This window comes from Geotrypetes seraphini, chromosome 12 (assembly GCF_902459505.1).
Source record: "Geotrypetes seraphini chromosome 12, aGeoSer1.1, whole genome shotgun sequence".
NCBI classification, from domain to species: domain Eukaryota; kingdom Metazoa; phylum Chordata; class Amphibia; order Gymnophiona; family Dermophiidae; genus Geotrypetes; species Geotrypetes seraphini.
In genome coordinates this window covers 113,450,710-113,463,442 of record NC_047095.1, presented here as the reverse complement: position 1 = coordinate 113,463,442, position 12,733 = coordinate 113,450,710, and the positions used below count along the sequence as shown (strand labels likewise).

The 12,733-nt window shown below is 47.1% G+C and overlaps 1 protein-coding gene across 1 annotated transcript in view; it reads left to right on the top strand.

Moving 5' to 3' along the window:
- Window positions 1–12,338, top strand: part of LOC117346314 (vomeronasal type-2 receptor 26-like) — a 43,890-nt gene extending 31,552 nt beyond the window's left edge. The window contains exons 6-7 of the mRNA XM_033915712.1: window positions 3,593–3,719; window positions 11,443–12,338. Of these exons, the coding sequence (XP_033771603.1) occupies window positions 3,593–3,719; window positions 11,443–12,338 (1,023 nt within the window). The remainder of the gene's footprint in view (window positions 1–3,592; window positions 3,720–11,442) is intronic.
- Window positions 12,339–12,733: the final 395 nt, after the last annotated feature.

Sequence of the window (12,733 nt, the reverse complement as noted above, 5' to 3'; positions counted from 1 at the left end):
AATAGGAATGATAATTAACATTTTCTATGTGTACAGTGTGCGTTGTGTTTTTTTAAATTTTATTGTTGGTAGATCATTTTGACTTGGTCATTTTAAAAGTAGCTCGCAAGCCCAAAAAGTGTGGGCACCCCTGCCGTAGAGCGAAATGGTTGGGCCTCCGTTGGGCAATTAAGATAAGTGCCTGGTTTACTTTACATCATAGAAAGCCTTAAAACAAATTTGCCGGCTTTAAACTCGCTCTTTACCGTATTTTCGCGGATATAACGCGCGCGTTATACGTGATTTTACGTACCGCGCATACCCCTCGCGCGTTATATGCCTGAGCGCGGTATACAAAAGTTTTTAAACATAGTTCCCACCCCGCCCGACGCCCGATTCACCCCCCCAGCAGGACCGCTCGCACCCCCACCCCGAACGACCGCTCGCACGCGCTCCCACCCGCACCCGCATCCACGATCGGAGCAAGAGGGAGCCCAAGCCCTCTTGCCCGGCCGACTCCCCGACGTCCGATACATCCCCCCCCCGGCAGGACCACTCGCACCCTCACCCCGAAGGACCGCCGACTCCCCAACAATATCGGGCCAGGAGGGAGCCCAAACCCTCCTGGCCACGGCGACCCCCTAACCCCATCCCGCACTACATTACGGGCAGGAGGGATCCAGGGCCCTCCTGCCCTCGACGCAAACCCCCCTCCCTCCAACGACCGCCCCCCCCCCCAAGAACCTCCGACCGCCCCCCCAGCCGACCCGCGACCCCCCTGGCCGACCCCCACGACCCCCCCACCCCCCTTCCCCGTACCTTTGGAAGTTGGCCGGACAGACGGGAGCCAAACCCGCCTGTCCGGCAGGCAGCCAACGAAGGAATGAGGCCGGATTGGCCCATCCGTCCTAAAGCTCCGCCTACTGGTGGGGCCTAAGGCGCGTGGGCCAATCAGAATAGGCCCTGGAGCCTTAGGTCCCACCTGGGGGCGCGGCCTGAGGCACATGGGCCAAACCCGACCATGTGTCTCAGGCCGCGCCCCCAGGTGGGACCTAAGGCTCCAGGGCCTATTCTGATTGGCCCACGCGCCTTAGGCCCCACCAGTAGGCGGAGCTTTAGGACGGATGGGCCAATCCGGCCTCATTCCTTCGTTGGCTGCCTGCCGGACAGGCGGGTTTGGCTCCCGTCTGTCCGGCCAACTTCCAAAGGTACGGGGAAAGGGGGTGGGGGGGTCGTGGGGGGTCGGCCAGGGGGGTCGCGGGTCGGCTGTGGGGGAGGGGGGTTTGCGTCGAGGGCAGGAGGGCCTGGGATCCCTCCTGCCCATAATGTAGTGCGGGGTGGGGTTAGGGGGTCGCCGTGGCCAGGAGGGTTTGGGCTCCCTTCTGGCCCAACTACACAAAGGTACGGGGAAGGCGGGTGGGGGTGTCGTGGGGGTCGGCCAGGGGGGTCGCGGGTCGGCTGGGGGACGGGCGGAGGTTCTTGGGGGGGGGCGGTCGTTGGGGGGAGGGGGTTTGCGTCGAGGGCAGGAGCGCCTGGGATCCCTCCTGCCCGTAATGTAGTGCGGGGTGGGGTTAGGGGGTCGCCGTGGCCAGGAGGGTTTGGGCTCCCTCCTGGCCCGATATTGTTGGGGAGTCGGCGGTCCTTCGGGGTGAGGGTGCGAGTGGTCCTGCCGGGGGGGGGGATGTGTCGGACGTCGGGGGGGCATCAGGCTTTCAGGATGGGGACAGACCTTCAAGGGGGGACAGGACTTCAAGGGAGGACAGTGCACGGAAGTCAGGGGGGGTGAACGGAGAGTCGGGACAGCGCACGGAAAGTCAGGGCGGGCGAAAGGAGAGTCGGGCAGCATGCGCGTTATATGCCTGAGCGCGGTATAGAAAAGTTTTTGTACATATCATCGTGATTTCTGCGCGCTATACCCCTGTGCGCGTTTTACAATGGTGCGCGTTATATCCGCGAAAATACGGTAAGTGATTTAGAGAATATATTTAAATATTTACATACATTACTCATGATTTTATTGCATTTCAAAAAATTAAAAAAAGAAAGCTAAAAAATATTTAAAATATTTATACAGAGTTTTTGGACCAGTGATGAAAACCTAACCCCGATTGTTCATAACTGTATTGATTGTGATCTAGGGGTTTTTTGAGGTCCTTTTTTCTCTGTTTTAAATTCATTATATACTACATATAGTGTTCCACGTTCATTGATTGAGTTTCACCTCCAACACTCCACAGAGACTGCCCTCACTAAGGTCTGCAGTGACTTGTTCATAGCCAGATTTAAGGGCCTTTACTCTGTTCTTATCCTTCTTGACTTATTTGCTGCCTTTGATACTGTAAATCAAAGCTTACTCCATGATACGCTGTCCTCATTTGGATTCTGTGATTCTGTTCTCCTGTCCTCTCCTTGTTTGCCTTTCCCAATACACCTTTAGTGTATGTGTTTGTGGGTCCTCTTTTACCGCTACCCCATTAACGGTTGGTATATCCCAGGATTCTGTCTTAGGACGTCTTCTCTTCTCTCTCTACACATCTTGCCATGATGCCCTGATCTCCTCCCATGGCTTCCAGTATCACCTAAATGCTGATGACTCCCAGATCTACCTCTCTACACCTGAAATTTCACCTAATGTCCAAGAAAAAGTCTCTGCTTGTTTGGCTGACATTGGTGCCTGGATGTCCTGCATTAAATATGTCTAAGACTGAGCTGCTCCTCTTTCCTCCTAAACCCTCTGCTCCTCCTCCTCCTTTCTCCATCTCAGTAAATAATACTGACATTGTTCCAGTCTCCTCTGCTCACAACTTTGAAGTGGTCTTCGATTCCGATCTTTCATTTTTCTACACATATCCAAAAAGCTGCTAAGACCTGTCGCTTCTATCTCTTCAATTTCATCAAAATTCACCCCTTTCTCTCTGAGTACACTACCCAGACCCTTCTCCATGAGTTGTAACCTCATGCTTAGATTACTGCAATCTATTCCTAATTGGTATCCCACAGTGTCACCTCTCCCCCTTGCAATCTATGCAAAATTCTGTTGCACAACTCATCTTCTGCCAACCTCGCTATGCTCATGTTGTTCCTCTCCTTACTTCACTGGCTCCCTATCTGCCATCGCATACAGTTCAAGATCTTAATGCTGACTTACAAATATGTTCATTCTGCTGCCATGCAATATCTGTCTTCACTTCTCTTGCCTTATACACCTCCAAGAGAACTCCATTCCTCAGATAAGTCACTCTTAGCTTTACCCTTATGTTCCATTGCCAATTCTAGACTTCATTCCTTTCATCTAGCTGCCCCCTATGCCTGGAATAAATTACCTGAGTTTGTCCATCATGCCTTTCCTTCCCATGTTTAAAAGCAGACTGAAAACCCACCTTTTTGATATAGCTTTCAATCCTTAACCTTACTCCTCTGCTCTCCCTCCAAGGAAGCCTGCTGATTAATTGTTCCACTTAACTGTATCCATGATATCCTGTTTTTTTGGCTGTTTAGATTGTAAGCTCTTTTTGAGCTCTAGAAATAATTAGTAGTAGTAGAAAAATAATGTGCATTTTATACACTACAGTCCACTGTCATTTGAAGACAGATTTTTTTCCTCAATTTTCAGTCATCTCCACAATCCAGATGCAGTCAGAGCTGTTCTCTTGGCTATAGGAAATTACCCAGAGAAGGAAAGCCAGTCTGCTGCTATGACTGTACTCCCTGTACAGGTATAGAGATCTCCAATCAAACTGGTGAGTGATGTGTAATACTTGAGATGCTCATGGTGGCAGGTTATTCAGTACGATGTCTGTTCTGTGAATATGATAAAAGCCGTATTGATAAAAGACCAATAGACCATCCATCCCAGAATTCTGTCTCCAATAGTGGTTGGGCTTGGTTACTTAGAAGAATCCAGTAGATTATTCAGATCCAGAAGTATATAGTGGAGGTACCCAAGCTTAAGTGTACACTAGGGGCCCGACAGCTAATGGATTTTTGGGAGAATAATTTTAAAGGTATAGTATATAGAAACATAGGTCAGGTTGGGCCCATGTGCCTAAGGCCCCACCCACAGGAGGAGCCTAATACTTCCGGGCCTATTCTGGTTGGCCAGATGCTTCGGGCCCCACCTGTGGGCGTGTTTTAAGCCACCTGGGCCAATCCGGCTTGGCACCCGTCCATCTGGCCAACGTTGATAAGGTATGGAGGGTTGGATTTGGGAGGGTGCAGTCGTGGGAAAGGTGATTCGAGGGCAGGAGGGCCTGGGATCTCTCCTGTTTGTATTTTAGTGGGAGTGGGGGTCCACCTGGGCAGGAGGGGTTGAGCTCCCTCCTGCCCGATCTTGTAGGGGGTGGGGGTCATGTGGCCAGGAGGGCTTGGGCTCCCTCCTGGCCCCATCGGACTTGGGGAGGATTAGAGATCACGGGGCAGGAGGGCTTGAGCTCCCTCCTGCACTGAACATAATCGGGGGGGGGGGGCCACGGGGCAGTATGGCTTGGGCCCCCTCCTGCCCCAAACATAATTGGAGGTTCGGGGGGCCACGGGGCAGGAGGGCTTGGGCTCCATCCTGCCCTGATAGTGTGTGTGTGTGTGGGGGGGGGGTGATGTATTGCGGCAGGAGAGATTGGCCATCTCCTCTGCCACGATGCGATCACTCCTCTACCTGAACTGCCACAACCCGTGGCAGGAGAGATTGGGCATCTCTCTTGCCACAAGTCAAGACAGTTCGGATAGAGGGGTGATCGCATCGTTGTATGGGAGATGAGGCATCTCTCCTGCCACGATGGTTGTGGTGGGGGATAGGTTGCCGTGCCACTGAACTGATCACGCCAGCCATGATCAGCTCAGCAGCCCCTTTTCGGCACATATACCTGTTTTGACTTGGTCTAAGTCAAAACATATATGTGCCGACTAGGCAACCTGCCTAAAGTTTTGGTTATACCTGCTGCACACCTAGGTCTAGGTCGTCCCACCTCCCGCCCACTGCCCACCCTTTCCCCTCCTCTAAAAATGCCTTTTTTCTCTCTGTGCGTTTAGAGGCAGGGGAAAGGCCTAAGCTGGTTTTAGATACGTCTAAAACCAGCTTTGATAATGGGTACAAGCCGACACAAGCCAGCCAGATCGGGACCGGCGTGGGAGCCCTGCTCCACCCCCCCCCCCGATCCAGCCGGAGGACACACATTTGAAAAGGGCCCAGCGCCCTCACCCGACACAAGCCAACCAAATCGGGACCGGCGTGGGAGCCCTGCTCCGCCCCCCCCCGATCCAGCCGGAGGATACACATTTGAAAAGGACCCAGCGCCCTCACCCGACACAAGCCAGCCAGATCGGGACCGGCGTGGGAGCCCTGCTCCGCCCCCCCCGATCCAGCTGGAGGACACACAATTGAAAAGGGCCCAGCGCCCTCACCCGACACAAGCCAGCCAGATCGGGACCGGCGTGGGAGCCCTGCTCCGCCCCCCCCCCCCCGATCCAGCCGGAGGACACACAATTGAAAAGGGCCCAGCGCCCTCACCCGACACAAGCCAGCCAGATCGGGACCGGCGTGGGAGCCCTGTTCCGCCCCCCCCGATCCAGCTGGAGGACACACAACTGAAAAGGGCCTAGCGCCCTCACCTGACACAAGCCAGCCAGACCGGGACCGGCGTGGGAGCCCTGCTCCGCCCCCCCGATCCAGCCGGAGGACACACAATTGAAAAGGGCCCAGCGCCTTCACCCGACACAAGCCAGCCAGATCGGGACCGGCGTGGGAGCCCTGCTCCGCCCCCCCCCCCCCGATCCAGCTGGAGGACACACAATTGAAAAGGGCCCAGCGCCCTCACCCGACACAAGCCAGCCAGATCGGGACCGGCGTGGGAGCCCTGCTCCGCCCCCCCCCCCGATCCAGCCGGAGGACACACAACTGAAAAGGGCCTAGCGCCCTCACCTGACACAAGCCAGCCAGATCGGGACCGGCGTGGGAGCCCTGCTCCGCCCCCCCCCCGATCCAGCCGGAGGACACACAATTGAAAAGGGCCCAGCGCCTTCACCCGACACAAGCCAGCCAGATTGGGACCGGTGTGGGAGCCCTGCTCCGCCCCCCCCCCCGATCCAGCCGGAGGACACACAATTGAAAAGGGCCCAGCGACAACAAAACCAGCAAACATGAAGCTTTTACTGACCCTACTGATCTATTTATTAAGCAATAACGTTGGGAACATTATATCACTCCACCCAAAACTTCACTCCACTCAATACCCAGACACAACCATCAGGCACCTAACTTACCTACAGGAAGAAAAAGTAAATCATATTAAAATATTCACAAGTAACACTAGACCTCACCGTACCTTCAAAAAAAGAACAAGGGAATTAAAACCCATCAAAATCACTACACCCATCATACCCATCCCAACTACCACTGTTCCATGCGCTTACCTCAACACTAGATCAGTAAGAAACAAAGCTTTCCTAATCAAAGATTGGATCATCAACAAGAAGTTAGCCTGCCTCTTTCTAACGGAAACATGGCTACTATCTGAAGAGGATCCAATACTAAACGACCTAATACCAAATAACTATAAAATTCTCATGTTAAACCGTGAAGACAAAAGAGGGGGAGGATTGGCAGTCATCCTCAAGGAAGAATTCGAACTCAAATTAGTAGATTCCAATACAACCAACCAATTAGAAACACTAGCATGCAAAATTAGTAACAAGGATCTAGAAGAATACCTCACCTGCATTCTATTTTATGTCCTGCCAAAATGTTGGTCAAAGGCCAGAGAAGACTTCTACGAATTCATTCTACATAACTCAATCACCCCGCCCTACAATATTATAGTAGGATACGCAAACTTACACTTAGAGAACGAGGACAATCCTGACACAAAAGATTTCAAAAACTTCCTATCCTCACTCAACTACAATCTCCCTTCATCCACACAAACTCATGAAAAAGGCCATCAGTTAGACTTATTAGCCATGTCCTCAAAAGAAATTCTAAACCCCACTATTTCTATATCCGACGGTATCTGGCACCACGACATCTGGTCCGATCATTTCACCTACTACTTCAACCTAATCTGGAACCAACCAAAAGAAAAAACTCACCCAAAGATAATAAAAAAAGAACATCTCACAAGGGGACACATAAACCCAGAGGAATACTGGGCGCATTACGAATCGTGCGAGGAGATAAACGAAGGGGATGAATTCTGGGAACAATGGACGAAAACTAGCACATCCATCCTAAACAAAATAGCTCCTAAACGAAACAGAACAAACCACTCAAACAAATACAATAACTGGTTCGACTCTGACCTATTAAAAATGAAACAGTCGGTAAGAAGACTAGAAAGGATCTGGAATAAAACAGGAGAAATATCAGACCGGAAAAATTGGAAATCAAACATAAAGGACTACAAACAACTGATAAAAGAAAAAAGAAAAACATTCTACTCATCCAAAATACATACATCCGACACGAGCTCAAAAAGAATCAACACACACGAATTGTTCAACTTGGTTAAAAATTTATTTGATACCACACGCCACATCCAATCCAAACACGACACAAAACTTCCAACAGCAGATGATCTAGCACATCACTTTAACTCAAAAATTGTGAACCTAAGAAACAACTGCCCAACAAACAACACATATGGAAATCAAATAACCAACATACATGCAAATGAAATACCAGCGGATATGTTCTGGAACTCCTTTAAGGACATAGAATGGAGCAACTTCATAAAACTCTACAACAAATATACTAAATCAAACTGCACCCTTGATCCCTGTCCCCCCAATATTATGAAAGCAGCGCCATTAGACTTTAAACTAACACTGTGGAATAATATGACCAATAACTTCAAAAACGGAAAATTCCTAACGAAAAACGGTCACATTATAATCACCCCAATTCCAAAAAATAATAAACAATCCCTATCATTAGTAACTAACTATAGACCGGTAGCATCCATTCCATTCTTCGTAAAAATAATGTAAGGTTTAGTACACACCCAATTGATGGACTACCTTGATCAGTTCTCGCTACTACATGAAACCCAGTCTGGCTTCAGACCTCTGTTTAGCACAGAGACGGTGATCGCAGCAACCCTAGAATACTCACGCAACTTACTCAGCAAGGGACATAATGCCTTAATCATGCAATTTGACATGAGCTCGGCCTTTGACCTGGTGGACCACAAAAAATTGCTACAATGTCTAGATGCAATCGGCATCGGAGGTGAAGTACTTGACTGGTTCCGGGGATTCCTCACATCCCGCACCTATCAAGTACGCTTCAACTGCAGCCTCTCTAAAACATGGAGAAACCCATCAGGCATTCCACAGGGGTCCCCACTATCCCCACTACTCTTCAACATCTATATATCTTCACTAGGCATGCAGCTGGCCCAACAGGGTATAAAAGTATTCAGCTATGCGGATGACTTCACAATCATTATCCCATTCAATACTCCCCCCTCCGATATCACCCCCACAGCAACACAAGCACTAAACCTGATGGAACAATGGACCTCAGAATTTAAACTGAAACTCAATTCAGATAAAACTAAATTCTTTATAGCCTTGCCACTCTCAAATATCACGACAAAATCATTACGCATAAACAATCTTAACTACCCCATCCAACCAACAATGAAGGTTCTAGGGGTAATACTAGACCAAGGTCTAACTATGAAAGACCATGTGGACTCCCTAGTCAAAAAAGGGTTCTTCACTCTCTGGAAACTTAGGTCCATAAGAGCATACTTCGACGCTTCAGCATTCAGAATACTGGTACAATCCCTAATATTAAGCCACCTTGATTATTGTAACATCACCCACCTGGCAATTTCCCAGAAGCAAATCCAGAGACTACAACTGATACAAAATGCAGCAGTCAGGCTGATTTTCGGGCTGAAGAAGTCCGATCATATAACCCCTTCCTACCGACTCCTGCACTGGCTACCAATGGAGGCACGCACGAAGTTCAAGCTGGGATGTCTATGCTTCAAAGTACTATCAGGACTAGCCCCTAAATACATAACAGACCTCTTCTCATACCCAACCAACAGACATGAGAGAAGATTACACCTGAAATTCGTCTCCCCACCAGCCAGAGGATGCAAATATAAGAGATACCATCAACAACTTCTATCCTATCAAGCAGCCTTATGGGGCAAAGACTTAGACAAACTAATTACAAACACAAACAACTATGGAGAATTCAGGAAACACCTGAAAACATACCTGTTCACAAAATACCTAGGCAACGAACAAGGACAATAACCCCCTTCGCAAGCACTCCCCAAATCTTTTCTTGTAAACTGTTAACCCCAATCACTAACTTCCAACCCTGTGCAAACCGCAAGGTACTTCATGACCCCACAGTACATAACTGTTGTTATTATCATTAATGCTGTTACTATCAGATGTACATTGCAATATTCTTTGTTGTAAACCGCCTAGAAGTCGCAAATTTGTTGGCGATATATAAGAATAAAGTAATTATTATTATTACTTGGACGATCAGGGTTTTTGATCGTCCAAGTAGCCATTTAGGCCATTTTTTAGATGTTTTTTCTTTTGATTATGAGCTCCATAGAGTATAACGACAGAAAAGGGCCGTCAGCCCAACACGTCTGCCCACTCAAAAGAACCCTCCCCTTAAAAGAACACTCCCCCTAAGCAACACCCCGAAGTGAACCCACATGTTTATCCCATCGTTTCTTGAAGTCGAGCATGTTGCTGGCTTCAACTACCTGACGTGGAAGGCCATTCCAATGATCAACCACCCTTTCATTGTAGAAATACTTCCTGATGTTACCTTGAAATCTTCCACCCTTGAGTTTGAGCGGATGCCCTCTTGTTGCCATGGGACCCGTAAGATACTGGCCTTTTATTGTAGCTTAGTTTACCATGAGAGTCACTAATCTATAGAATTTTATTTATGTGATATTTGAATTAAAAAAAAACTGTGATCAATCTCATACGCTGTCCTATTCATAGTGATCAGAAGCATCAAGATGATAAGCTTCTTAAAGATACTGGAGGGAAAGAAGATGTCATTGGGAGGGTAGGAGGGGATTGGGGGCCCTTATTTTTTTTAAATGTAACCCCTGGCCTCCTGTGGTACCCTATAGATAGTTATGTGCACAGGAGGCAGGCCAGAAGGACACTATCAGGGAAAAAGAGGGGAAAAAGAACAAATAGAAATCCCCCTTTACCAGTATATTCAGGGACTGGGACACTGATACCCAGAGCTATATGTATAAAGGTAGCCAGCAACTTAGAGCAATTCTCCGCCAGATTCCAGCAAACTATTAACCATAAAAACAAGCTGCTTCTCCTTATTCCAAACTGCTGGTCTGTCTTTTTCTACACTGTTCTCAGGCTGAAAAATAAAATTCTGCATCTTTAGAAATCTATTTTAGGAGGATTTGGTGAGATATAAGACCAAAGCATAGTATAGTATAACACACTAAGCCTCCTACACTTTTTAGCACAAAGAACATGCTCAATTTAGGGGTCCTTTTATCAAGTGCGCTAATGGAGTTAGCGAGTCGGATATTTCATCATGTGCTAACCCCCGCAGCTGACTAAAAAACTAACGCCTGCTCAATGCGTTAAACCCCTACCGCAGCTTGATAAAAGGACACCTTAGTGTAACGGTAATGCTATTCTTTTAAAGTAACAAATATCAGCAATTAATCTGCAAAAACACATAGCAGGCAATTCAATAACAGTGTACCACCATTTAGGAACTAAAATTAAGCAGGTCTATGGTACTGTTACCATATGGCTTCAGAAAAAAAAAGGATGGATTAAGACATCCAGGTTTTACTTCCATTGCTTTCAATAAAAGTAAAACCCAGATGTCTCATTCCATCCTCTTTTCACTGAAGCCATTGGGTAACTCTAGTCTATGGGCCACATAAATGTTAGTATGTACATGTGATATTTATGCATCAAACATACAATATTCTGAAACCCGTGAGCTTAAATGTAATCCCTGTCTATGGTCTATCTATGTTCCATCTCTGTGAAAACCCCTCTGACATTTCTTAAGTTATATGTGAGGTTTTTTTTTCTAAATGTAATTTAATGGGCTTATAATCAATAAAATTCTTGCAAACTTTGCCCATTCTTTATGATTTTAAAAAAGGGAGGGAAATTAGGTACAAATTTGGACATTCCATTTTTTGCAAGTATTTTACTTCCCCAGTGCAAAGATGTCCCCAAAAACACTCTTAAAAGTGCATGGTTCATGAACCCTATGCGCACTGTTAAGCAATTCTCTGACTTACTTTGGCTAGTGACATGGCCGACATTGAATTTATGGATATAAAGTCATCCATGTTTAGGAAAATGCTAAGCACCACCAGCTGAATTTCAACCTTCACATCTTTAAAATTTAGAGCAATATTTAGCCATTCTTGAAAACTGAGGTCATTTTTCAGATGCTAATAAAATTATATTTCTTCTCAGATATGGATGACTGTATAAGTTGCCCAGAGGACCAGTGGCCCAATGAAAATAGAGATGCCTGTGTCCCAAAAATAATAAGCTTCCTTTCACATGAAGAACCTTGGGGAATCATTTTGACACTTATCAGCATTTTCTTTTTCTTCATCACTGCTGTCACTCTGAGAATCTTCATTTATTACCAGGCTACTCCTATTGTTAAATCCAACAACAAGAACCTAAGTTACATTCTTCTAGTCTCCCTCATGCTCTGCTTCCTCTGCTCATTGATATTCATAGGCCGTCCTGATAAAGTGACTTGTGTTCTCCGACAAGCTGCCTTTGGAATAACTTTCTCCATCTCTCTCTCGTCTGTCCTGGCAAAAACAATCACTGTGGTTATGGCTTTCCAGAGCACCAAACCTGGAAGCAAGCTCCGGAAATGGATGGGTTCCAGGGTCTCATACTCTATAGTCCTTTCCTGTTCCCTTCTTCAAGTTTTCCTTTGCCTCATCTGGTTGGGAGCTGCTCCTCCATTCCCATATCTTAACATGGAAGGAGAAGATGGAACAATTCAAATTGAATGCAATGAAGGGTCGGCAATTGCATTTTACTGTGTTTTGGGTTACCTGGGATTTCTGGCTGGTATCAGCTTTATTGTGGCTTTTCTAGCAAGAAATCTGCCTGGCAGTTTCAATGAAGCCAAACACATCACCTTCAGCATGCTGGTATTTTGCAGTGTCTGGGTGTCTTTCATCCCTACATACCTGAGCACCAGGGGCAAGTATATGGTAGCAGTGGAGATATTTGCTATCCTGACCTCTGGTTCTGGGATACTGGGGTGTATCTTTATTCCAAAGTGCTACATTATTCTATTGAGGCCTGAAAGAAACAATAGGAAGTATATCACAAAAAAATGAATTGACTTCAACTTCCCTAAATGTTAAAGGAAATCTAAGGACTCCTTTTACTAAGCTGCACTAACAGTTTTAGCACACGCTTAGCACACGCTGCAATGCCACGAGCGCTGGATGCTAATGCCTCCATTGAGCTGGTGTTAGTTTTTGGCACATAGCGTGGCGTTAGCGTGAATGTAGCATGTGCTAAAAACTCTAGCGCACCTTAGTTAAAGGAGCCCAAAAATAAATTCTTGCATTATGTCAGAAATTTTTAAGTTCTAAAGTTTCATTCCAACTTGTACACAGTCCATCCAATATTCAAAGCCAGCTGTATGTTCATCATTCTCAAGGGCTGAAGAAGAGTAGGATGAGAAATTAAGCTGATTTTTGCAATATTCAGTCGCAATCTTAATAGA